Source organism: Protomyctophum parallelum (assembly GCF_964188405.1).
Source record: "Protomyctophum parallelum genome assembly, chromosome: 12".
Classification (NCBI taxonomy): Eukaryota; Metazoa; Chordata; class Actinopteri; order Myctophiformes; family Myctophidae; genus Protomyctophum; species Protomyctophum parallelum.
The window spans coordinates 11,905,768-11,932,913 of NC_139712.1; the positions used below are offsets into that span (position 1 = coordinate 11,905,768).

Sequence of the window (27,146 nt, forward strand, 5' to 3'; positions counted from 1 at the left end):
AATGAGTGTTTTTACACTTGCTGAAAATAGCCGATCTACAAGCTCACAAGCTTGTGAGCTTGTAGATCAGCTATTTTCAGCATGCAATCAAGTGTAAAATGACTTCTAGTGGATCTGTTGTCCACTAGTCCCTTCCTAACATTTTAGTCTAGTTTTTATTTGTCAACGAAATTGTCAGTATATTTAGTCTTAGTTTTAGTCATCGTAGCTTAGTTTTCATTTAGTTTCCATTTGTTTTTGTCAGTGAAAATAGGTAGTCGACGAACATTTTTCGTCGACTACCTTTTCGGGTCGCACGCACGCACGCACGCACGCACGCACGCACGCACGCACGCACGCACGCACGCACAGCTCACATGCACAATGTACATACATGCATGCACACTCGCACACAACACAAACGCCACCCTTTCACAACGATGAGGGCACCAGGACATCATTTCCCATGTATTTTTTCCCATATAGCCGTTTTCGAACAGATAACTATAGAAAGATGAAAAACAACAACAGAAAAGTGTGTTGTGTGTTTTTTCCATCTTTCTTATCTTTTGAAGTGGGGGTCCGTGGGCTAATTAGGTTACATTTTGGGGGTCCTTGACATGAAAAAAAAGGTTTGGCAACCACTGGTCAATACTGTAGCCCTGAAGTTGTTAACACATGCACACAGAACATTTTAAGAAGTCCTAATTAATAATATAATGAATAGAAACATCAACCGGGCGGACAGAGCTTTTTTTTCCATTTGTGCTTTTCATAAATTATGCTACTGTGATAATTGATCACAGACTATGATTAGTATTATTATTATTTGTATTATATAAAAAGGTGGGCAAAATAAGCTTCATGCTTCAGCCCATACCATAACGGTCACTGTGTTGTCTAAGAAATGTAATTTAAGCAATGTAAATTGCTTAAATTTGTTTTTTTTAAATGACCGAAATAAAGATTCAAACTCAAACTCAACTCAAACGGCTTCCATATCGATCTGTGGTTCTGGAAAGCCTCCCTCACATGTCCATGTCCAAAACGGTTACTTTTTTTTTATTATGATTTTGTACTTATTACATTTATTTTGTATGTAAGACATTGACATAGACATAGACAAAACACCAGTGTTGTTTTCGTCGACTAAAACTAAGACGAAAAATGTTCGTCGACTACCTTTTTTCACTGACAAAAACAAATGGAAACTAAATGAAAACTAAGCTACGATGACTAAAACTAAGACGAAAAATGTTCGTCGACTACCTATTTTCACTGACAAACACAAATGGAAACTAAATGAAAACTAAGCTACGGTGACTAAAACTAAGACTAAATATACTGACAATTTCGTTGACAAATAAAAACTAGACTAAAATGTTAGGAAGGGACTAGTGGACAAGAGATCTAGTAAAAGTCATTTTACACTTGATTGCATGCTGAAAATAGCCGATCTACAAGCTCACAAGCTTGTAGATCGGCTATTTTCAGCAAGTGTAAAAACACTCATTACGACGGCATCAAGACCCGCCAAAATACATTTGAGTCGACTAAATCAACTGTAGATTTAGTCGACTAAAATCTTATGACATTTAGTCGACTAAAACTAGACTAACACTAAGACATTTCCAGGTGACTAAAATGTGACTAAAACTAAATGAAGTTTCAGCCCAAAGACTATGACTAAACTAAAATAGAAATTTGCTGCCAAAAACAACACTGCAAAACACAGCCAAAGAAATTCACAACAAAACAATACAAAACAGAGTGGCAGTGTATTTTTCCAAACAAAACTGTTACTTTTCGCTTCGTGCCGCGCGTGGAACTTGTAGATCTGCTACTTCTGATGTTTTTGTGTGACGATGTAGTGTGATCAAGTGGGGCGTTAATTTACGATAAAAACACACAAAAAAACCCCCCCAAAGTTAGAAAACGCAGATAAGCGAGATATGGACAACTATAGCGTGGGACAGAATCAGGGGATTAAACACCGTGACACAGACGATGCATACAAAAATAACAATAAATGCCTAATAAAATACCTTGCAAGTCTGATTGCACCCTACAAACCCTCCCGTGCACTCCGATCAGTATACCCTCACTAAAAACAGCCGGGACAACAACGCTCCACACGTCCCAAACTCTTCTCCCTTCTGGCTCCAAAACTGTGGAACGCACTTCCCATCGCAGTCAGAACCGCAGACTCACTCCCAACCTTCCACCGTAGTCTGAAAACCCACCTCTTCAGAGTTAAAGGGACACTTCACCCTTTTTGCTAAAAAATATATGTTAATGACATTTAGGAGCTTTAGAACACTTTCCTGGGGGTCTTTATGTGTGTAAATATGTGGTTTTAGATATTTTAGATTGTAGCAGTGAGCCCAGTGTCTCTGATGTCATGGACACTGGGATCACTTACTTCCTGGACTACATGTGGTCTCAGTAAGACAGACCTCCCCCTATCCACAAGGAGTAGCAGTGCACCAAAGTATTATGGGAATTGTAGTCCAGGAAGGAAGTGAGCCCAGTGTCCATGGCATCAGAGACACTGGGCTCACTGCTACAATCTAGAATATCTAAAACCACATATTTACACACATAAAGACCCCCGGGAAAGTGTTATAAAGCTTCTAAACGTCATTAACATATATTTTTTTGCAAAAAGGGTGAAGTGTCCCTTTAAGGGCAGTCCATACTCTCTCCGACCACCGGACTTTTCGTCGGAAAGATCAGACTTTAATTTTCTGTCTCTGTCTCTCTCTCTGTCCCTCCCTCTGTCTCTCTCTCTCTCTCTCTCTCTCTGTCTCTCTCTCTCTCTCTGTATCTGTCTCTGTCTCTCTCTGTCTCTCCCTCTGTCTCTCTCTCTCTCTCTCTGTCTCTCTCTCTCTCTCTCTGTATCTGTCTCTGTCTCTCTCTGTCCCTCCCTCTGTCTCTCTCTCTGTCTCTCTCTCTCTCTGTATCTGTCTCTGTCTCTCTCTGTCTCTCCCTCTGTCTCTCTCTCTCTCTCTCTCTGTCTCTCTCTCTGTCCCTCCCTCTGTCTCTCTCTCTCTGTCTCTCTCTCTCTGTATCTGTCTCTGTCTCTCTGTATCTGTCTCTGTCTCTCTGTATCTGTCTCTGTCTCTCTCTGTATCTGTCTCTGTCTCTCTGTCTCTCTCTCTGTCCCTCCCTCTGTCTCTGTCTCTCTCTGTCTCTCTCTCTGTCTCTCTCTGTCTGTCTCTCTCTCTGTATCTCTCTCTGTCTCTCTGTCTGTCTGTCTCTCTGTCTCTGTCTCTCTGTAACTGTCTCTGTCTCTCTCTGTCTCTGTCTCTCCGTCTCTCTCTCTCCAGTTTTCCCATGGCGTTCCAGATCTCCGTCTGAAGGACATAGCGTGCAGTGTCTCTCTCCTGGAGCGCTTCCTGGCGTTCCCGAGCCGCCGCGGCCTGTACGCCGTGCGCGGCGCCCTGTGCGTGCTCAGCGCTCAGCGGCTGCAGCTCATCGAGGACAAGTTCTACGCCAACGTCGACTTCAGCAAACTTCTCCGGCTGGTCAGTTACTCAGTTCACTGACACTTTTCTCTCTCTCTGTCTCTCTGTCTATGTCTCTGTCTGTCTCTGCTCCGGATGGTCAGTTACTCAGTTCACTGACACTTTTCTCTCTCTCTGTCTCTCTGTCTCTGTCTCTGTCTGTCTCTGCTCCGGATGGTCAGTTACTCAGTTCACTGACACTTTTCTCTCTCTCTCTGTCTCTCTGTCTCTCTGTCTGTCTCTGCTCCGGCTGGTCAGTTACTCAGTTCACTGTTCCACTTTTCCTCAATCAAGACCTGTGTTTCTGTGTCAGTTGTTCTCAAGGGGTGCATACTTAGTTTAGACTAGTCATTGGTTAGACATGGGTTAAGGTTAGGTTTAGGTGTACTGCCTCGTGGGAGGTTAGGGTTAGACTAGTCATTGGTTAGACTTGGGTTAAGGTTAGGTTTAGGGTGCATACTTAGTTTAGACTAGTCATTGGTTAGACTTGGGTTAAGGTTAGGTTTAGGGTGCATACTTAGTTTAGACTAGTCATTAGTTAGACATGGGTTAAGGTTAGGTTTAGGGTGCATACTTAGTTTAGACTAGTCACTGGTTAGACTTGGGTTAAGGTTAGGTTTAGGGTGCACACTTAGTTTAGACTAGTCATTGGTTAGACATGGGTTAAGGTTAGGTTTAGGGTGCATACTTAGTTTAGACTAGTCATTGGTTAGACATGGCTTAAGGTTAGGTTTAGGTGTGCTGCCCCGTGGGAGGTTAGGTTTAGACTAGTCATTGGTTAGACATGGGTTAAGGTTAGGTTTAGTTGTGCTGCCCCGTGGGAGGTTAGGTTTAGACTAGTCAATGATTAGACATGGGTTAAGGTTAGGTTTAGGTGTGCTGCCCCGTGGGAGGTTAGGTTTAGACTAGTCATTGGTTAGACATGGGTTAAGGTTAGGTTTAGTTGTGCTGCCCCGTGGGAGGTTAGGTTTAGACTAGTCAATGGTTAGACATGGCTTAAGGTTAGGTTTAGGTGTGCTGCCCCGTGGGAGGTTAGGTTTAGACTAGTCATTGGTTAGACATGGGTTAAGGTTAGGTTTAGGTGTGCTGCCCCGTGGGAGGTTACGTAGGACTAATGACTGGTCTAACCCAATGACTAGCCCATTTTGGGGCGGGAACCCCTTTTGGTGTTTTAAACATTGTTATAATTTCTTTTTTATAATTTATAAAAAATAGCAGATCTACAAGCTCACAACGCTTCGTGCTGCGGCACGTCGAGAGCTTGTAACGACATGAAGTTCAGGAGACTTTGTAATACTGTATATTCTTTCAGAGCACGTGCTTGTACACACACACACACACACACACACACACACATACACACACACACACACACACACACACACACACACACACGCACACACGCATACTGTATATCAGGTCTGTAACATTGGGAAAAGGTGCCTGAATCTCCGCATAGGAGGAATGTTGGCGAGGAAGCTAAGGATGTTCGTTCTGTTGCTGGACGCTCAGTGTCTCACTTCCTGGAACCTTTGACCTTTTGTGTTGTGAGCTGAGCTGAGATGTCTGGGGAAGATCCCTGGGAATAATTATTATAAAAACATCTCAAGAGTCCTTGAGAGAATCTGACCGTAGTGTATGTTACTGATGTGTGACCATGTGTTGGATCCCACTCAGCATATTTTAGGGCCCATACTGTGTGGGCGCAGCTTATTACAAGCATCTTTGGTCTTAGTGTGTACAGCATTTTACGTGAGGTGGCTTTCAAATATTGGTCTTGTTTCTAAAGTGACATAGTTTATTTGGTCTTGTTTCTAAAGTGTAGTGTTTATTTGGTCTTGTTTCTAAAGTGTATTGTTTATTTGGTCTTGTTTCTAAAGTGTAGTTGTTTATTTGGTCTTGTTTCTAAAGTGTAGTTGTTTATTTGGTCTTGTTTCTAAAGTGTAGTTGTTTATTTGGTCTTGTTTCTAAAGTGTAGTTGTTTATTTGGTCTCATTTCTAAAGTGTAGTTGTTTATTTGGTCTTGTTTCTAAAGTGTAGTTGTTTATTTGGTCTTGTTTCTAAAGTGTAGTTGTTTATTTGGTCTTGTTTCTAAAGTGTTGTTGTTTATTTGGTCTTGTTTCTAAAGTGTAGTTGTTTATTCGGTCTTGTTTCTAAAGTGTAGTTGTTTATTTGGTCTTGTTTCTAAAGTGTAGTTGTTTATTTGGTCTTGTTTCTAAAGTGTAGTTGTTTATTTGGTCTTGTTTCTAAAGTGTAGTTGTTTATTTGGTCTTGTTTCTAAAGTGTAGTTGTTTATTTGATCTTGTTTCTAAAGTGTAGTTTTTTATTTATTTGTCCGACGTGGACACACACCATCTAATAATAAGCTGCACCAGGGAGGTTAAATCAACTAATAACATCCGTGTTGTTGTGTTTGTGTTGCTCTGAATAGCTTCCCCGCATCGTGGACAACTAATATCATGCGTGTTGTTGTGTTTGTGTTGCTCTGAATAGCTTCCCCGCATCGTGGACAACTAATATCATGCGTGTTGTTGTGTTTGTGTTGCTCTGAATAGCTTCCCCGCGTCGTGGACAACTATGAGGACGGAGTGGACCTTCAGTTCTGGGCCGACGTTCTGTCCGGCGCTGCTCCGGAGAAACTGCACCAGGTAACGGACGGTTCCGGGTTGATGCCGTCGACTGAAACTAAGGGCCGATTCATACTCTACAATGTGACGTCATTTGGCTCTGTAGAGCCTACAATGTGACGTCATTTGGCTCTGTAGAGCCTACAATGTGACGTCATTTGGCTCTGTAGAGCCTACAATGTGACGTCATTTGGGCTCTGTAGAGCCTACAATGTGACGTCATTTGGCTCTGTAGAGCCTACAATGTGACGTCATTTGGCTCTGTAGAGCCTACAATGTGACGTCATTTGGCTCTGTAGAGCCTACAATGTGACGTCATTTGGCTCTGTAGAGCCTACAATGTGACCTCATTTGGCTCTGTAGAGCCTACAATGTGACCTCATTTGGCTCTGTAGAGCCTACAGTGTGACGTCATTTGGCTCTGTAGAGCCTACAATGTGACGTCATTTGAGGTTCGGGGGGGGGGGGGGCTCTTCGGTGCTACAGAAAATTTCTGACGAGCCAAAATCATTTCGGCACAACAGCGCCGAAACAGCGGTAAGATAGGAGTATGAATCGGCCCTAAGACGGAAAATGTTCTTCGACTACCTTTATTTTTCCACTGACGAAAACTAAATGGAAACTACATGAAAATTAAGCTATGATGACTAGAACTAAGACTAAATATACTGACAATTTCGTCGACAAAATAAAAACTGGACTAAAATGTTAGGAAGGGACTAGTGGACAAGAGATCCAGTATGAATAAAAGACAAGTCATTTTACACCTTTTTTTTGACACTCGCAGTGCGACGCGCTGAGCTTGTAGATCTGCTATTTTCAGCAAGTGTAAGATGCCGTCACCTCGACAGCATCCAGGCCCGCCAAAATACACACTTAGTCGACAAAAATCAACCGTAGATTTAGTCGACTAAGATCTTATGATATTCAGTCGACTAAAACACTAAAACATTCAGGGGGGTGAATAAAAATGTGAGTAAAACTAAGTGAAAACTATTCAAGAGACTATAAGGGATGTATTTTGCGTGTCTTAAGTACCAGGTCTTATTCCCTGCGTAAACTAAAGACCTGGAGGCGTAATCAATGCTCTTTGGCCACTCAGAATAGCCAAATGGCATTGATCACGCCTCCAGGTCTTTAGTTTATACTCAAGTTAATTAATTAATCAAGTTAGTCTATAAAACTAAAATAGAAATGTGCTGCCAAAAAAACAACACTGTAACGGTCTAAAGGAAAATTGGTGTGTGTGTGTGTGTGTGTGTGTCCACTACCCCCCCCCCCCCCCCCCCCACTACCCCCCCCCCCCCCCCCTCCCCCCTCTCCGTTCAAACAGATAGTGGACATTCGGTATATTTTTAGCTCTCAGGAAGCGTGTCGTTTCCCCCGCGCTGGTATTCATACGCAGGGGGGGGGGGGGGGGGGGGGGGGGGGAGGGGGTGGATATCATTTATTTTAGTGCGTATGAGGAAGACTAAATCCAGCGCAGGCTCCTTAAAAACACATAAATCACGGAATCTGTGTTGGTGACAGCCCTCGCAGTGCAAGAACGGGCTATTGGTGTGTGCCACGCACGCACACACACTCCAGTGAACAATGTGTGTTTATTTTACTCTGTCGGTATCTCATGTGTTTGAGTGGATATCCTTTCTTTCGGGAAAAAAGAAACCTCTTATCACCAGATTTTTTTTTCTTTTTTAAGTAATTCTTCGTAAATCAACGACCTACATGGTCATGCTACAGCGTCACACTGTAGCATGACGAGGTTGTAGATCTGATACCTTTTGCCGTTTAGTTTGAATGTGAATCCTGAAAAAGCAACAGTTTTGGACACAATGGGCTGTATTTTGCGTTTCTTAAGTACCAGGTCTTATTCCCTAACTTGAGTTAACTAAAGACCTGGAGGCGTGGTCAATGCCATTTGGCTATTCTGAGTGGCCAAATAGCATTGACCACGCCTCCAGGTCTTTAGTTTACTCAAGTTAGGGTATAAGGGCCCAGGCCGTGGCGTAACGGTCTGGGCACCTGACTGGTAATCCAGTCGCAGTGTGCCGCGGGTTCGACTCCCGAGCCCGACACGGCCTTTACTGCATGTCATCCCCCCATCTCTCTCCCGTTTCCTGTCAGCCTACTGTCTGTCCCTTCAAAAAATCAATAAAAGGCGTAAGCCGCAAAAAAATATATAAAAAAAAAAAAAGTTAGGGTATAAGACCTGGTACTTAAGACACGCAAAATAAAGCCAAAAAGGTCCAAAACTTCCTAGGTATTAAACTAGATTAGGTCGGGGGCCACAACTGTAGAATGATTTTGTGTGGAGGGCTGCACGGTGTGCGCGTGAAGCGCATACTTCTTTGGGTTCTACAAATGCATTTTGTGTTCAAACGCACAGATTTATGTAGGCTAATACATTTGCACGCACGCACACACGCACACACACACACACACACACACACACGCACACACAGACTGCAGGAGTCTGTCTAATTTCTCTCCAAAAGCTCTTGAATATGATTTAGGATTACTGTCATTATGAAAAACTATTCAAAAGACTATGACTAAAAACTAAATGAAAAACTATTCAAAAGACTGACTAAAAACTATTCAAAAGACTGACTAAAAACTAAATGAAAAACTATTCAAAAGACTGACTAAAAACTATTCAAAAGACTGACTAAAAACTAAATTAAAAACTATTCAAAAGACTATGACTAAAAATCTAATTCTGCTGCCCAAAAACAACCCCCCACGTCCCACCTCAGCTCTTCCAGAGGTCCAGCTCCAGGGACCTCCTCCGGACGATGGCGCCCCTCTTCGGTAGCGGCGGCGGCGAGCCTCCGTCTCTGGGCCGGCTGACGGCGGCCGCCTCGGCCCTGGCGTGCGGCTACAGCCAGGGGGCGTTCTCGCGCGTGGCGTCGCTCAACTGGTACGAGGACAACAACTACAAGGCCTTCCTGGGGATCAACGGCTCCGAGACGCACCAGTACTCCTACGACCACAGTACCAGTATGTACCAGTAATACCAGTATGTACCAGTAGTACCAGTATGTACCAGTACTCCTACGACCACAGTACCAGTATGTACCAGTAATACCAGTATGTACCAGTACTCCTACGACCACAGTACCAGTATGTACCAGTAGTACCAGTATGTACCAGTAGTACCAGTATGTACCAGTACTCCTACGACCACAGTACCAGTATGTACCAGTAATACCAGTATGTACCAGTAGTACCAGTATGTACCAGTACTCCTACGACCACAGTACCAGTATGTACCAGTAATACCAGTATGTACCAGTACTCCTACGACCACAGTACCAGTATGTACCAGTAGTACCAGTATGTACCAGTAGTACCAGTATGTACCAGTAGTACCAGTATGTACCAGTACTCCTACGACCACAGTACCAGTATGTACCAGTAGTACCAGTATGTACCAGTACTCCTACGACCACAGTACCAGTATGTACCAGTAATACCAGTATGTACCAGTACTCCTACGACCACAGTACCAGTATGTACCAGTAATACCAGTATGTACCAGTACTCCTACGACCACAGTACCAGTATGTACCAGTAATACCAGTATGTACCAGTACTCCTACGACCACAGTACCAGTATGTACCAGTAATACCAGTATGTACCAGTACTCCTACGACCACAGTACCAGTATGTACCAGTACTCCTACGACCACAGTACCAGTATGTACCAGTACTCCTACGACCACAGTACCAGTATGTACCAGTAATACCAGTATGTACCAGTACTCCTACGACCACAGTACCAGTATGTACCAGTACTCCTATGACCACAGTACCAGTATGTACCAGTAGTAGGCATGTAACGATATATCATTACTTTACTATTGTATACCAGTAGTACCAGTACTCACCACAGTACCAGTATGTATACCAGTAATACCAGTACCCACCACAGTACCAGTATGTACCAGTAGTAGGCATGTAACGATATATCGTATATCGCGATATATCGATATTATATCCTGACGATATGTATCGATTTATTGAAAATAAAAATCGAGGGGGGGGGCTAGTGTGTGATAAGAAATGTCAGCTGTAATCATATTCCATCATATTCACATGATTTTGTAGAGAAATGAGACAGTAGAGGCCTGGAGAGGGGAGCTGTATATGTGTCTGTGACTGTGCCCAGGTGATGGTCGTTATTGATGCTCATTAATACATCAAGGAAGGCAATTATCTTTGCAATGTAGTTAAATAAAAGTTGTGAAAAAGCTTTTGGGGGGGGCGGGGGGGGGGAGATAAATCATATAAAAAAAGGTCATTTGTCTGGAAAATATCGTGAAAAATCGTATCGTGAACCTCATATCGTGATACGTATCGTACCGTGAGTTGAGTGTATCGTTACATGCCTAACCAGTAGTACCAGTACCGACCACAGTACCAGTATGTATATACATATACTAACACCGGTACTGTCCTGCAGCTCCATTCTGTAACCAGCTGATGGAGGAGCTTCACTCCAACCCTCTGACCAGAATGGTATGGAGCTCCATGAAGCCCCTGGTTCTGGGAAGGGTCCTCTACACCCCCGACTCCCCCGCCACAAGGAGCATCATACGGGGGGTAAGTTGTACCCTGGTGCTGGGGAGGGTCCTCTACACCCCCGACTCCCCCGCTACAAGGAGCATCATACGGGGGGTAAGTTGTACCCTGGTGCTGGGGAGGGTCCTCTACACCCCCGACTCCCCCGCTACAAGGAGCATCATACGGGGGGTAAGTGGTGGTGGGGAGGGTCCTCTACACCCCCGACTCCCCCGCTACAAGGAGCATGATAAGTAAGTTGTACCCGATGGGGTGGGAGGGTAAGATACCATGATCAGCATCGGGTCCCATGTTTACAGTCTTTGGTAGATGACCCGTCCGGGGGTCGAACCACCAGACCTCCCAGTCACTCTAACCAGAAGGCCACTTAGCTGGTAATGGAGGTAAAATGGTACTACAATTTATATGTCTCAAATTATACTATACTTGTCCTCACAAATATAGTAATGCAAGTACACACGTACAAACACACGTACACACACACACACAGTCGCACACATTTAACATATTTATTTGCATTCACATTCTACAAGGAATTTCTTCAACACAAACAATAGTGGATGCGCAAACTTGAAAGAAACTCTACAACAAGTGCTTCAGGATACAGATCACGGGTACAGAAAGCATCGCCTTCTCCATATATGGCGACAGAATTTTGCCAATGCCTGATCAGCTCTCGGCTTATTGGGCATGCCTGCAATCTGCAGGCCCCTCACGACTGATTTATGGACATTACCGAGGCTTCCAAATATGAACACAAGTAGTTTACATCTGTAGCCAAGCTGTGTAATAGCATCCTTAAGACGCTGGTACTTAAGCACCTTGGTAAGGAATGCCTCTTCCACAAACAGGGGGCACATATTAGTGACCCGTAATGGCCTCCTTGTCGTGTCCTTCCCTCAGTGTGTAGGGCCCTCATTGCTCAGAGAGGGGTGTTGGTAGCTAAAGGGTTAACACAGCAGAAACAGCTCTGCTGTTGTTGTGCCCTTCGTGCGTGTGTGCGTGTGTGCGTGCGTGTGTGTGTGCGTGCGGCTAAATGTAGCATCATGCTATATTAATTGTCAATGGCGTTTTTAAAACCAACATCGAACTAAAGACAAACATTAAACCTGTATATATAGGATGGGCTAGCACCTTAACGCTCTTATCAACGTACATCCATCATACATCATATCATTCCGGCCAATCATTCGTCCTCACCATCGTCAACAATGATGTCATCAATAATTTACACTATCGCGTGGAAATATGTCCGTTCTTTGTCTACGGGAATCTATGGACATATGAGGGGCTAGCGGCCCTCCAGGCTAATGCTACGTTGTGTCTGTAGCCTCCATGCTAATGCTACCTGTATCCTCCAGGCTAATGCTACGTTGTGTCTGTAGCCTCCATGCTAATGCTACCTGTATCCTCCAGGCTAACACGACGTTCGAGGAGCTGGAGAGGTTGAGGAACATGTTCAAGGCCTGGGAGGAGGTGTCGCCTCAGGTCTGGTCCTTCTTCCAGGATGGAGTCCAGATGAATATGATCAGGGTAGGATAATACTGTGGCTTTATGGCTGGCTGGTTGGTTGACCTGGCTGGTTGGTTGGCTGACTGGTTGGTTTGCTGGCTGGTTGGTTGACCTGGCTGGTTGGTTGACCTGGCTGGTTGGTTGGCTGGCTGGTTGGTTGGCTGGCTGGCTGGCTGGCTGATACATATACAGGTTGTATTTAATTTGCAGTCACTTCCTGACTATTGAGGTCTTTCAGTTCACCTGCTGTCCAAGGTTTCCTGCTTGAATGTAAACGTCCTCAAATAGGCCCCTTATCTACCCCCCCTCTCTCTCCCTCCTCCCTGTATCTGTCTCTGTCTCTCTATCCGTCCTTCCCTGACTCACTGTACAATGAATAGCAAAAATAGCTGATCTACAAGCTCTTGTCATGATGCAACAGCAACATGTTGTGAGGTTTACTTGAATTATTAAGATTTTCCACTAATGTAATGACATTCTAAAAATAGCGACGGCAGATTGAAAGAGATTAAATGTTAGTGCAAACGCCCGGGATTTGAACCCTGGTCTCCCACGTGAAAGTTCAATATCTTAACCACTAGACCAAAGGGATATCCCTATGGACCCGGGGGTCTTTATTTATTATTTTCTTGTGTGTGTGTGTGGCGTTTGTTTGTTCTGGTTTTTCAGTATGTCTTGTTTAAAAAAAAGAGTGATTCTGTGAAGTGATCTGATGATAATATGTCAAATAAAATTAATACTAATAACTTCTCAGGATCCCTGGAACAAAATATTTTGAGATGGGGGTCCGTGGCCAAACACATAATTAATTTCTTTCAACATTAGGATTTAGAAGGCATTAGTAGAATCGACCTCAAACACATCATACCATTAGCCCTATAGAGTGCAAACTGACTGTGAAAAGTGGACTGGTTAAGTAATCAATTGTCAGGTGTGTGGTTGCCATGGCAATCAATTGGCTGAGGCAGAGGCTTTAAATTGCACAGGTGAGGGGATTTAGACTGACTAAAATGTCAGGAAGGGACTAGTGGACAAGAGATCCAGTATAAGTCATTTTACACTTGGTTGCATGATGAATCGGTCGCGCTGTTGCAGGCTGAAAATAGCATGCCGCGTTGTGAGCTTGTCGACTAAATCAACTGTAGATTTAGTCGACTAAAATCTTATGATGCTTTAGTCGACTAAAACTAGACTAAACACTAGAACATTCCAGGTGACTAAAATGTGACTAAAACTACATTTGCTGCCAAAAAACACCAGTGGTGTCAGGGAACCCCTTTTGGTGTTAGCATTATGTTATGCTTTAGCTATTTAAAAATAGCAGATCTACAAGCTCACTCTCGCTACGAGCTTGTAGGTCTGCTAAAAAAAATTTAATCGAAGAACGACTGACATATAGAAACGTAGCTTTTTCAGAAAACTGTCAGGATTTAGAAGACATTTTTAGAATCTGATCTCAGGTCAGAACGGGTTAATGTGGGGTTATTTCCCAGGATATCCTCCGTAACCCCGCGGTGACGGACTTCATAGACAAGAGTCTGCAGCATGCACTGTCCCCCTCCGGCCAGCGGGGGCGCCACCACCACCAGCAGCATCAGGCTCCGCTTTTCTCCTCCGCCCACGTGCTCAACTTCCTGCACAACGGGCCCCCGGAGGACCGCCCGCCCGGCGTGGCCCACTTCGACTGGCGAGACGTCTTCAACCTCACCGACCGGGTCTTCAGCCTGCTCAGCCGATACGGAGACGTGAGTCCCAGTGTTGTTTTTGTAGCAGCAGATTTCTATTTTAGTTTTAGTCATAATAGTCTCTTGAATAGTTTTCACTTAGTTTCAGTCACATTTTAGTCACCTGGAACGTTCTAGTGTTTAGTCTAGTTTTAGTCGACTAAATGCCATACGATTTTAGTCGACTAAATCTGCAGTTGATTTATAGTCCAGGCAATCTAGCCCATTTTAGACCCAAAAAACAGACTAATTAAAATAGTTTTTTTTTCAACAGATATCATTTCTATAAGGTGTCTAGAATAACATACTAAAAGTCCTAAGAAATCCTAGATGCGGAAATATGTTTAATTCTCATCAATTCAAGATGTGTGATAATACCTCGAGAAAACTAAACACCCTAATGGGCTTTTTTTTTTCTTTTGTTCTATCACAATGAAACTTTCCACAATGAATCTTAACATGAAAACTAAACTTTTTTGTATTACAAGTTTCTCTGAAACTTAATTTGAATATGCAAATTAGCTTAATATATATTGAATATGCCCACATTTGCATATCACGAAAATTACTTTTCCCCAAAATGTATAATATTTACATTGTTGTTTGTTAATGATATCAAACACACTGATCAGACTTTCATGAACCATTTCATAAAAATAGTGTGACTTCATATAATAACATCAAAAACATGTATGACAAATGCATAAATCCGTCAAATCTTCCTCCAACCATCCTACTGCTAATGGTTGATGGCAATGCTGCTTTTGGACTGGCCTCTAACCTGAAACCTGCCGGGCTTGGTTGTACCTACCGGGGGCATAACCCCCACCGGTATAGTCCTCAGGGTCACAGAGGCACACAGGCCTCACCACCACGACAAGGTAGCAACAACAGGGGAGGTTCCCCTGATAACGTGGCCCAGGAAAGAGAAGTCTGGAACTCTATGCAACCCGACTTCGGATGAGCGGATGAAGATGAATGGATGGATGAATTTGCAAAACATTAAAGGGATTGTGTCATTGTGACATTAAAAATAAATGAATTAATGTCACATGTGAAACCTTTAAGGAGTAGGAAAGACACAACATAATTGTAGCGACAGCTGTGTGATGGAGTCTACCTGGAGGAGACAGAGCTGTGTGATGGAGTCTACCTGGAGGTGGGAGAGCTGTGTGATGGAGTCTACCTGGAGGAGACAGAGCTGTGTGATGGAGTCTACCTGGAGGTGACAGAGCTGTGTGATGGAGTCTACCTGGAGGTGGGAGAGCTGTGTGATGGAGTCTACCTGGAGGAGACAGAGCTGTGTGATGGAGTCTACTTGGAGGAGACAGAGCTGTGTGATGGAGTCTACCTGGAGGTGGGAGAGCTGTGTGATGGAGTATACCTGGAGGAGACAGAGCTGTGTGATGGAGTCTACCTGGAGGTGGGAGAGCTGTGTGATGGAGTCTACCTGGAGGAGACAGAGCTGTGTGATGGAGTCTACCTGGAGGAGACAGAGCTGTGTGATGGAGTCTACCTGGACGTGACAGAGCTGTGTGATGGAGTCTACCTGGAGGTGACAGAGCTGTGTGATGGAGTCTACCTGGAGGTGGGAGAGCTGTGTGATGGAGTCTACCTGGAGGAGACAGAGCTGTGTGATGGAGTCTACCTGGAGGAGACAGAGCTGTGTGATGGAGTCTACCTGGAGGTGGGAGAGCTGTGTGATGGAGTCTACCTGGAGGTGACAGAGCTGTGTGATGGAGTCTACCTGGAGGTGGGAGAGCTGTGTGATGGAGTCTACCTGGAGGTGGCAGAGCTGTGTGATGGAGTCTACCTGGAGGTGGGAGAGCTGTGTGATGGAGTCTACCTGGAGGTGGGAGAGCTGTGTGATGGAGTCTACCTGGAGGTGACAGAGCTGTGTGATGGAGTCTACCTGGAGGTGGGAGAGCTGTGTGATGGAGTCTACCTGGAGGTGACAGAGCTGTGTGATGGAGTCTACCTGGAGGTGGGAGAGCTGTGTGATGGAGTCTACCTGGAGGAGACAGAGCTGTGTGATGGAGTCTACCTGGAGGTGACAGAGCTGTGTGATGGAGTCTACCTGGATGTGGGAGAGCTGTGTGATGGAGTCTACCTGGAGGAGACAGAGCTGTGTGATGGAGTCTACCTGGAGGAGACAGAGCTGTGTGATGGAGTCTACTTGGAGGAGACAGAGCTGTGTGATGGAGTCTACCTGGAGGAGACAGAGCTGTGTGATGGAGTCTACCTGGAGGTGGGAGAGCTGTGTGATGGAGTATACCTGGAGGTGAAAGAGCTGTGTGATGGAGTCTACCTGGAGGTGGGAGAGCTGCGTGATGGAGTCTACCTGGAGGTGACAGAGCTGTGTGATGGAGTCTACCTGGAGGTGGGAGAGCTGTGTGATGGAGTCTACCTGGAGGTGGCAGAGCTGTGTGATGGAGTCTACCTGGAGGTGGGAGAGCTGTGTGATGGAGTCTACCTGGAGGTGACAGAGCTGTGTGATGGAGTCTACCTGGAGGTGGGAGAGCTGTGTGATGGAGTCTACCTGGAGGTGACAGAGCTGTGTAATGGAGTCTACCTGGAGGTGACAGAGCTGTGTGATGGAGTCTACCTGGAGGTGGGAGAGCTGTGTGATGGAGTCTACCTGGAGGTGGGAGATGGCCTGCAACAGCTTCAGGTGCGTCTGCAGAGTACAGGAACAAGAAGACTGGGATGGACTGAGACACTGCTGCAGCCAGGGGATGTCCTCCCAGAGGTAGGTCACCTGGCCTCTGTGACCCTGAGGACTATACCGGTGGGGGTTATGCCCCCAGTAGGTACAACCAAGCCCGGCAGGTTTCAGGTTAGAGGCCAGTCCAAAAGCAGCATTGCCATCAACCATTAGCAGTAGGATGGTTGGAGGAAGATTTGACGGATTTATTTGTCATACATATGAATGGTGTTTTTGATGTTATTCTATGAAGTCACAATATTTCGATGAAATGGTTCATGAAAGTCTGATCAGTGTGTTTGATATCATTAACAAACAACAATGTAAATATTATACATTTTGGGGAAAAGTAATTTCCGTGATATGCAAATGTGGGCATATTCAATATATATTAAGCTAATTTGCATATTCAAATTAAGTGTCAGAGAAACTTGTAATACAAAAAAGTTTAGTTTTCATGTTAAGATTCATTGTGGAAAGTTTCATTGTGATAGGACAAAAGAAAAAAAAAAAGCCCATTAGGGTGTTTAGTTTTCTCGAGGTATTAGCACACATCTTGAATTGATGAGAATTAAACATATTTCCGCATCTAGGATTTCTTAGGACTTTTAGTATGTTGTTCTAGACACCTCATAGAGATGATCTATGGTGAAAAAAATTCTATTTTAATTAGTCTGTCTGGAAATGCTACTTTGCCTGGACTATTAGTCGACTAAAATGTGTTTTGACAGGCCTTGGTGCCGTTGTAATGACATATTTTACACTTTTGGTTGCATGTTGAAAATAGCAGATATACAATCTCACAAGATTGTATATCTGCTATTTTCAGCATGCAACCCAGCATAAAACTGGATCTCTTGTCCACTAGTCACTTACTAACATTTTAGTCTAGTTTTTATTTGTTGACGAAATTGTCAGTATATTTAGTCTTAGTTTTAGTCATCATAGATTCGTTTTTATTTAGTTTTTTTTTTAGTTTTCGTCAGTGGAAAAAGGTAGTCGACGAACATTTTTCGTCTTAGTTTTAGTCGACGAAAACAACACTGGTGAGAGTCCTCGTACCTCGACCAATAGGAGAGGTGAGTCCTCTTACCTCGACCAATAGGGAGAGGTGAGTCCTCGTACCTCCACCAATAGGAGAGGTGAGTCCTCTTACCTCGACCAATAGGGAGAGGTGAGTCCTCTTACCTCGACCAATAGGGAGAGGTGAGTCCTCGTACCTCGACCAATAGGGAGAGGTGAGTCCTCATACCTCCACCAATAGGAGAGGTGAGTCTTTATAGGATTCGAGGACCTATAGAGCGTCGCAGTCCCTCCCCCTTTCAGAACAACGAACGGCCCAGGAAATAAATCCCAATGCATTTTGACCATAGGCTTTTCTTTAAGTATTTATTTAAAGACGGTTACGCCGCGGACAAAGCCAACTCGGATCGTGACAAATCATGACAATGAACACAATGTTTTGGGCCGATCAAATCATTTATAAGAAGAAAAACAAAACAAATAGTGTTGTCTCCTGCCTTTATTTTCTTCTTTCTAATGATTTGATCGGCCCCAAAACATTGTGTTCATTGTCATGATTTGTCACGATCCGAGTTGGCTTTGTCCGCGGCGTAACCGTCTATGAATAAATACTTAAAGAAAATCCTATGGTCAGAATGCATTGCATTTCATTTCCTGGGCCGTTCGTTGTTCTGAAAGGGGGATAATAATATTTTATTTTTTTCCTTTTTTATTAACTCGAAAATATATCTCGGCGAGAATGTGATATGAGCATGTCAAAAAAAGTAGTTTTCTAGTGCATTCCTGTCAGAAGTTGTCTATCTCCTTGTTGTGCTGTCCCTCTCCAAAATCCCCTGTGCACATTAATTTGGTGATGGGCCTGCAGCCAATCAGCAACAAACACACACACACACACACACACACACACACACACACACACACACACACACACACACACGTTTTAGTACAAACGTGTCCATGCTCCGTGAAGCCTCCTTTTGATCAGCACGTTGCTTCACGTCGTTATTCACCTCCTCCGTGTCATTGAGAAACGACTCTAACTACAAATGTCACAGAAGTTTCCCTGTGCTTGTTGTAGTAACTGCACTTCATTTTCTTCCCCTTTCTCCTCGTCGTACTGTGTTTCGTGCGTTGTTTTGTTTTGGTGGGTGTTCACTAAACTGTCCGCAGCACATTGATTTGGGGCGCGTTCGGAAATAGCGCACTGAGCCCACTGTGCAATGCAAACTAATATGCGAGTGCGCTCCGGTGTGGTATTTCTGAACGTGCCCCATTTCCCCCTCTCTGTCACGGCCCGCCCCCAGGCCCTGTCATGACAGCCTCGGCAGCTTCGCTGCTGACAGACCCACAGATAAAGCGCACGTTTGAAAACTGGAGCCTGTCTCAATTTGCGGGACGCATGAAAAGTCATTGAAATGTGGGACAATCACGCACAAATCGGGACATCTGGTCACTCTGTGTGTGTGTGTGTGTGTGTGTGTGTGTGTGTGTGTGTTGGGAGACGAGAGAGATTGATAAAGAGCGGGGGAGACGCGCTGTGCGCTCTGATAGAGACTGTTATTTTTTTATTAATTAGAAACAAATGGTCCGAATGTTCACTCGGAAGTTCCTGCCTGAAGTTCGAGTCCTAAAATAAGGGCTAGGGTACAGCCTTAGTGACATGCCCTTAAAACTGTTTTGTTGCGAGGAGATGCATTTGTGTCGCATTCCTACCCCGGTCCACAACATTGGGGCCTGTCTTCCTTAACGGGCCTATTTAACGCCAATAAAACAGCACAGCTAAAAGGGGCCTCTGTCTGTCTGTCACTCCACGCTGATCTCAATAGATTATGGCGGCTCCGCGGAAAAACATGGGACGCACACGACTGTGCATGGCGCTCAATACCAGCATTCAGACGGCTGTCCCAAAGCGTGCCCCCCCCCCCCCCCCATTCAGACGGCTGTCCCAAAGCGTGCCCCCCCCCCCCCCATTCAGACGGCTGTCCCAAAGCGTGCCCCCCCCCCCCCCCCCCCCATTCAGACGGCTGTCCCAAAGCGTGCCCCCCCCCCCCCCCCCCCATTCAGACGGCTGTCCCCGAGCGTGCCAGAGGCTGTCTAATTTGTCCCCTCGTTCTAAAGGCTATAGAAATCTAGGGGGGGCGAGAGACGGCTAAAACAAAATACTATAGCTGTCAACTTCTGTTTTGTGCACCGTTGATGGAGGGAGGGAGGGGGGGAAGAGAGAGAGAGAGAGAGAGAGAGAGAGAGGGAGAGAGGGAGAGAGGCCACAGGCTGAGGTGTCACGGGGAATGAGAGTGTATTGCGTGCTAGCCGCGCTCCGCTGCAGGCTTTGTTGAAGCGGTAGCTAGCTCCACACCGCTGACCTGATCTGCCCTCATGCTAATAACAATAACATATATACGATATTGTCCAACGAATGCTACTTTTGACGTCTGATTTAACCACATGAAGGCCTCTAGCATAGCACTGCGGGTTCATAATGTAACTAAGTACATTTACTTAAGTACTATACGCAACTCTTTTTTTGCTAACTACGTATATATTCGTACCCACCAGCTATTCGAAACTGGCCCCCGTAAAATCTGAATCCCCCGCCCACCCTTTTTTCCCCTCACTGTATATGTTTATTTTCCCTTTCTATTTTCTAATTGAAAATGGTGGGCCCTATTGTAAACAAGTGTAATGCTTTATGGTATCACAGTTAAAAGTTGTTGTATTGAGTTGTACTTGAAATGTACTGTAATTCTGCAAACTGTCAATCAATCAATCAATTAATCAATCAAATTGCTAGGTATGCACATATTCGTACTTCCCCCCACAGTGTCTTAAAGGACCACTTCACCACTTTTCAACCTATCTTCATAGAATAGGTCCTCACTAATAATCATGAAAAATGGCGCAATGTTTTTCTACTCGGTCTGTGTCTCAAAGGAGGGCTGTGGGCAGTTCAGAAACCGTCTTCCAGTGACATCATCGATGGGGAACACAAGCTAATAGAAACTGCAGGCTTTCTAGTCCTGAAAAGTTGCAATGCGAACATGGAAGCCATCGTTCTCACGATAATGAAAATCCAAACATTTTTGTAAAGAAAAATAGTGTTTAAAAAATAATCTGCCTAATGATGATGTCACGGGAAGACTGTTTCTGAACTGCCCACAGCCCTCCTATGAGACAAAATAAACATAGAAACAAATACGTCCCATAATGTCTTCCCCCCCCCCCCCGCCACAGTGTCTGGTCCTGGATAAGTTTGTGGGCGTGGAGGACGAGGAGGCGCTGACCGTCCTGGCGTTGGACCTCCTGGCGGACAGGAAGTTCTGGGCGGGCGTGGTGTTCGTGGACATGTCCCCGTGGACCGCCGCGGTCCCAAAGTACGTCAAGTTCAAGATCCGCATGGACATCGACTCAGTGGAGCGCACCAACAAGATCAAAGACAGGTATACCCATGTTGGGGCGGGAACCCCTTTTGGTGTTTTAACCCATTCCGGGGCGGGAACCCATTTTGGTGTTTTACCCACTCAGATCGGGCACAGAGTGCCGCACTACGAGCTTGTAGCCGAAGCAGCTAAATGTAGCCAAAACACTCGAGGCGATCGACAACAACGGGAGGTATGATTTCATTCTAACGAGACTGTAGCGACGGGACCGCGGTGGGCCGTCTAACACGCAACCTTTTCTTAGAATTAGAAGGAATGCTTTAGATCAAGAGTTATTCGGTCTTGTCGGCTAAAATTTCGGCATTTCTGATGACGTCCCACCGGGAAATAACATTGAGTGTTGCGCAACAGACGCTCCCAGCCTGTGGAGCGACAGACGCTCCCAGCCTGTGGAGCGACAGACGCTCCCAGCCTGTGGAGCGACAGACTGTGGAGTGACAGACGCTCCCAGCCTGTGGAGCGACAGATGCTCCCAGCCTGTGGAGCGATGTGATCGGTTTTGATATCAATAAATCTCCGTCCTTTTTTTTACCAATCTCCGTCCAGAGCGCTGCAGGGCGTTATGCTAATTGATGGGACGGAGAACTCCGTCCTTGCCGCTCGGGGTGTTGAGGATTTATTGTTGTTCATAACGATTTGTGTTGATTTGGAAAATCCTGATGAAGGCCGCATAGGCCCAAACGTTGCCGTTTCCCTGTAAATAAAAGGTAAATAAAAGGTGGTCACTGCATTTGAAGACGGTGTGCGGTTGTTTTCCTTGTTCATTTTTGGGGCACCGTACCCTCTCCTACGCACCTGTCGCCTGTAGGCGTGCAAAAGCTTTGCTTTTCATTGATTTGGAAAATCCAAAATAAAAAAACTAAATCCGGGCCTGTGCGTGTGTGTATTTAAGGTACTGGGACCCCGGGCTGACCCTGTGGATGACCTTTGACCTGTTTGTATTAAGGTACTGGGGCCCCGGGCTGACCCTGTGGATGACCTTTGACCTGTGTGTGTATTTAAGGTACTGGGACCCCGGGCCCCGGGCCGACCCCCTGGATGACCTTTGACCTGTGTGTATTTAAGGTACTGGGACCCCGGGCCCCGGGCCGACCCCCTGGATGACCTGCGCTACGTGTGGGGGGGCTTCGCCTACCTCCAGGACATGCTGGAGCAGGGCGTGGTGCGCACGCTCACCGGCAGGGAGCGGCCACTAGGGGTCTACCTGCAGCAGATGCCCTACCCATGCTACGTGGACGACGTGTGAGAGGACGCACGCAATGCACCCACGCAATGCACCCACGCAACGCACGCAACACACGCACGCACACACGCACACACTTTCCATGCCATTCCCGAAGGCAGCATTCTTTTTTTTTTTATAATTATTTTTTATCCCACAATTTTGTAACCCATTTTTCACCCCTGTGTCAATCATCTAATGTGATCCTGGGCTCTACACACCCTCCGCCAACCTAGTCCCCATATATGGGGGACAAGGGGAGACCAACCTAGTCCCCATATATGGGGGAGACAAGGGGAGACCAACCTAGTCCCCATATATGGGGGACAAGGGGAGACCAACCTAGTCCCCATATATGGGGGACAAGGGGAGACCAACCTAGTCCCCATATATGGGGGACAAGGGGAGACCAACCTAGTCCCCATATATGGGGGACAAGGGGAGAGCAACGGACTTGGACTCATGCTTCCTTCATGCCTGAGTGTCCAAGTTGCTCCTTTACACTTCACCACCTTTAAACCTATCTTCATATAATTGGTCCTCACTAATAATCATGAAAAATGGCGCAATTATTTTTTCTACTCGGTCTGTGTCTCATAGGAGGGCTGTGGGCAGTTCAGAAACTGTCTTCCAGTGACATCACCGATCAATTTACAATTTAGGCATTTAGCAGACGCTCTTAATCCAGAGCGACTTACATTAAGCAGGAACAAAAAGCATGGGAATACATCACAAAAAAGCATTTATCATGAAACATGCGTAAGCTAAGAAAGTAACAGTGGAATATCTATATTATGAGACTATACATATAAACTATATATCTATACTACTATGCTATACATATGTACTATGGCGTGCTATGACTATATACAATGCAATTATAGTGCTGTCTACATAACATGCTATAAGTCTACCGAAATGCTATCTAAGGAGGTAGGATAAGTGCTATGGGCCATGATGATATCTAAGGGGGTACCGATGGGGAATACAAGCTAATAGAAACTGCAGGCTTTCTAGTCCTGAAAAGTTGCAATGCGAAAATGGAAGCCATCGTTCTCACGATAATGAAAATCTAAACATTTTTGTAAATGGTTTAAATTAATAAAAAAAAAATCTGCCTAATGATGATGTCACTGGCAGACGGTTTCTGAACTGCCCACAGCCCTTCTATGAGACACAGCTCTGTCCACATGTCCAACAGGCTGGCCTGGGTCTACAGCTCTGTCCCTCTGTCCTCCCTGGGTCTACAGCTCTGTCCCTCTGTCCTCCCTGGGTCTACAGCTCTGTCCCTCTGTCCTCCCTGGGTCTACAGCTCTGTCCCTCTGTCCTCCCTGGGTCTACAGCTCTGTCCCTCTGTCCTCCCTGGGTCTACAGCTCTGTCCCTCTGTCCTCCTTGGGTCTACAGCTCTGTCCCTCTGTCCTCCCTGGGTCTACAGCTCTGTCCCTCTGTCCTCCCTGGGTCTACAGCTCTGTCCCTCTGTCCTCACTGGGTCTACAGCTCTGTCCCTCTGTCCTCCCTGGGTCTACAGCTCTGTCCCTCTGTCCTCCTTGGGTCTACAGCTCTGTCCCTCTGTCCTCCCTGGGTCTACAGCTCTGTCCCTCTGTCCTCACTGGGTCTACAGCTCTGTCCCTCTGTCCTCCCTGGGTCTACAGCTCTGTCCCTCTGTCCTCCCTGGGTCTACAGCTCTGTCCCTCTGTCCTCCCTGGGTCTACAGCTCTGTCCCTCTGTCCTCCCTGGGTCTACAGCTCTGTCCCTCTGTCCTCCCTGGGTCTGCAGCTCTGTCCCTCTGTCCTCCCTGGGTCTACAGCTCTGTCCCTCTGTCCTCCCTGGGTCTACAGCTCTGTCCCTCTGTCCTCCCTGGGTCTACAGCTCTGTCCCTCTGTCCTCCCTGGGTCTACAGCTCTGTCCCTCTGTCCTCCCTGGGTCTACAGCTCTGTCCCTCTGTCCTCCCTGGGTCTACAGCTCTGTCCCTCTGTCCTCCTTGGGTCTACAGCTCTGTCCCTCTGTCCTCCCTGGGTCTACAGCTCTGTCCCTCTCTCCTCCCTGGGTCTACAGCTCTGTCCCTCTGTCCTCCTTGGGTCTACAGCTCTGTCCCTCTGTCCTCCCTGGGTCTACAGCTCTGTCCCTCTGTCCTCCCTGGGTCTACAGCTCTGTCCCTCTGTCCTCCCTGGGTCTACAGCTCTGTCCCTCTGTCCTCCTTGGGTCTACAGCTCTGTCCCTCTGTCCTCCCTGGGTCTACAGCTCTGTCCCTCTGTCCTCCTTGGGTCTACAGCTCTGTCCCTCTGTCCTCCCTGGGTCTACAGCTCTGTCCCTCTGTCCTCCCTGGGTCTACAGCTCTGTCCCTCTCTCCTCCCTGGGTCTACAGCTCTGTCCCTCTGTCCTCCCTGGGTCTACAGCTCTGTCCCTCTGTCCTCCCTGGGTCTACAGCTCTGTCCCTCTGTCCTCCCTGGGTCTACAGCTCTGTCCCTCTCTCCTCCCTGGGTCTACAGCTCTGTCCCTCTGTCCTCCCTGGGTCTAATGTCCTCTCTATGAACAGGTTCATGCTGACGCTGAACCGCTGCTTCCCGGTCTTCACGGTGCTGGCCTGGGTCTACAGCGTGTCCATGACGGTGAAGAGCATCGTGCTGGAGAAGGAGCTGCGTCTGCGCGAGAGCCTGAAGGCCATGGGCGTGGCCAGCGCCGTCATCTGGACCACCTGGTTCGTCGACAGCTTCCTGGTGATGTCCGTCAGCACGGTGCTGCTCACCGCCGTCATCATGGTATTACCACCACACACACACACACACACACACACACACACACACACACACACACACACACACACACACACACACTTCAAAACTAAGTGTTGTTTTTGGCAGCAAATTTCTATTTTAGTTTTAGTCATTGTATCTCGAATCGTTTTCATTTAGTTTCAGTCACATTTTAGTCACCTGGAATGCTTTAATAATAATAATAATAATATCTGGGATTTATATAGCGCTTTTCGTGATACTCAAAGACGCTTTACATGTGTTGGGTTCAGGGGGGGGGGGGGGGGGGGGGGGACAAGAGAAAAGGACAACTTTATTAGAAAGAAACTATTAAAAGAATAAAACCAATAAAACAGTGCATATAACAAGTTTTAAAAACACATCAGCTTGGGAATGCTAGTGTTTAGTCTAGCTTTAGTCGACTAAATATCAGAAGATTTTAGTCAACTAAATCTACAGTTGATTTAGTCGACTAAAATGTATTTTGGTGGGCCTTGATGCCATCGTAATGACTTATTTTACACTTGCTGAAAATAGCCGATGTACAAGCTCACAACGTGTTGCAGCGCAACGCGTTGTGAGCTTGTAGATCGATAGTTACGTATGTAACTACGGTTCTATGAGTCCTGAATGACCGCCAGAGGCGGTGCTTTAAGCACTGAATACGTCCCTTCGCGCATGCGCAGTCGAGTATTTTATACCAACAATGTCGGTTGACCCCGTGATGACCCGGAGTCGTCTATAACTTCCGGCAGTCATCCGGGGCTCAGTCCCTACAGAATCTTCTCGCGAGAACACGAGGATTCTGAGTGACAAGAGTGCCTCTGGCGGTCATTCAGGACTCATAGAACCGTAGTTACATACGTAACTATCGTTCTATTTCGTCCCTGCTGACCGCCAGAGGCGGTGCTTTAAGCACTGAATGACTTATACCAGCCAAGTCACGAGGAATCCTGATTACAGACCTCAAAGGGTAGAACCGGAGGATTCGGGGAAGAGGACCACGTCCACTGGGTGGGGAGTGGCAACATTCACCCTGTAGTACCTTGAGAAAGTGCCTGCCGAAGCCCATGAGGCGGCGGCACAAAATGTCCTCCAAGGGCACCCCTCTCATGGCAGCCCATGATGTGGAAATGCTCCTTGTAGAGTGGCACCGTACCCCTGATGGTACGGGGAGGTTACTTGCCTCATAGGCGTGGCTGATTGTGTCTACAATCCAGTGGGACAGGCGCTGCTTGGAGGGAGCGCCGCCTTTGTTCACACCACTATGGCAAAAGAACAGCTGCTCTGCTCGCCTGATGCGTGCAGTAGCTTCAATGTAGGCTCTCAGGGCCCGGACTGGGCACAACAGCTCCAGTTTGTCTGTCAGCTCCCCAGGTGGGGGGTTGAATCGAGCCAGCCTGATAGGCCGGTTGAGGTGAGCCTGCGACAGCACCTTCGGGAGGAATGCTATGTTTGGCCACAGCGTGACCCCCGAGCCGTCTGCGTTCCACCTCAGACATGATTCGCTGACTGACAGAGCGTGCAGTTCACTGACGCGCTTTGCCAATGTAATGGCCAGGAGAAGGGCTGTCTTGCATGACACCCACTTCAGCTCTGCCTGTGCCAAGGGTTCGAAGGTAGGCCCGCACAGGGCGTCCAGTACCCGGTTAAGGTCCCATGAGTATGAGAATGTGTGCTATAGAGCGGAGCGCACCACTTGCCGCTCCAGCACATTGCCGTGTTCGGCCCAGTAGACTGGCATAAACTTCATATGGGTCCCATCAGATTCAAGACATGTCGACACCCGTCTGTCTTGCGTCACGAGGAAGTATGTAGATCGGACTTCCCTTAGTGTGACTGAGGATATACAGCCTCTGTTACGCCCTTGGGCAGGAGGACACATCACTCCTGGTCTGATAGTAGGGCTCTCGTCATGTTGCTGATAATGGCCATTTTGACCCGCCGGATATGGGGGGCTGGCGTCAGAAGGCACTGCACAGCCCGGAAAGTCACAGTCACAGTCAGGTCCCTGCGTGGGACGCCAGGGAACACGCTGGCCTCTAGTGTGGGCCGGCGGTGATACGCGAGCTC

General features: G+C 46.5%; 1 protein-coding gene across 1 annotated transcript in view; it reads left to right on the forward strand.

Moving 5' to 3' along the window:
• The window catches only part of LOC310867506 (retinal-specific phospholipid-transporting ATPase ABCA4-like), a gene marked incomplete at both ends in the record, with an annotated part of 107,595 nt that overhangs the window by 15,548 nt on the left and 64,901 nt on the right, over positions 1 to 27,146 (forward strand). Inside the window, 9 exon segments of the mRNA XM_083777620.1 lie at positions 3,309 to 3,506; positions 6,041 to 6,133; positions 8,869 to 9,112; positions 10,579 to 10,718; positions 12,114 to 12,230; positions 13,703 to 13,954; positions 20,892 to 21,097; positions 22,163 to 22,339; positions 24,857 to 25,079. Of these exon segments, the coding sequence (XP_083633746.1) occupies positions 3,309 to 3,506; positions 6,041 to 6,133; positions 8,869 to 9,112; positions 10,579 to 10,718; positions 12,114 to 12,230; positions 13,703 to 13,954; positions 20,892 to 21,097; positions 22,163 to 22,339; positions 24,857 to 25,079 (1,650 nt within the window).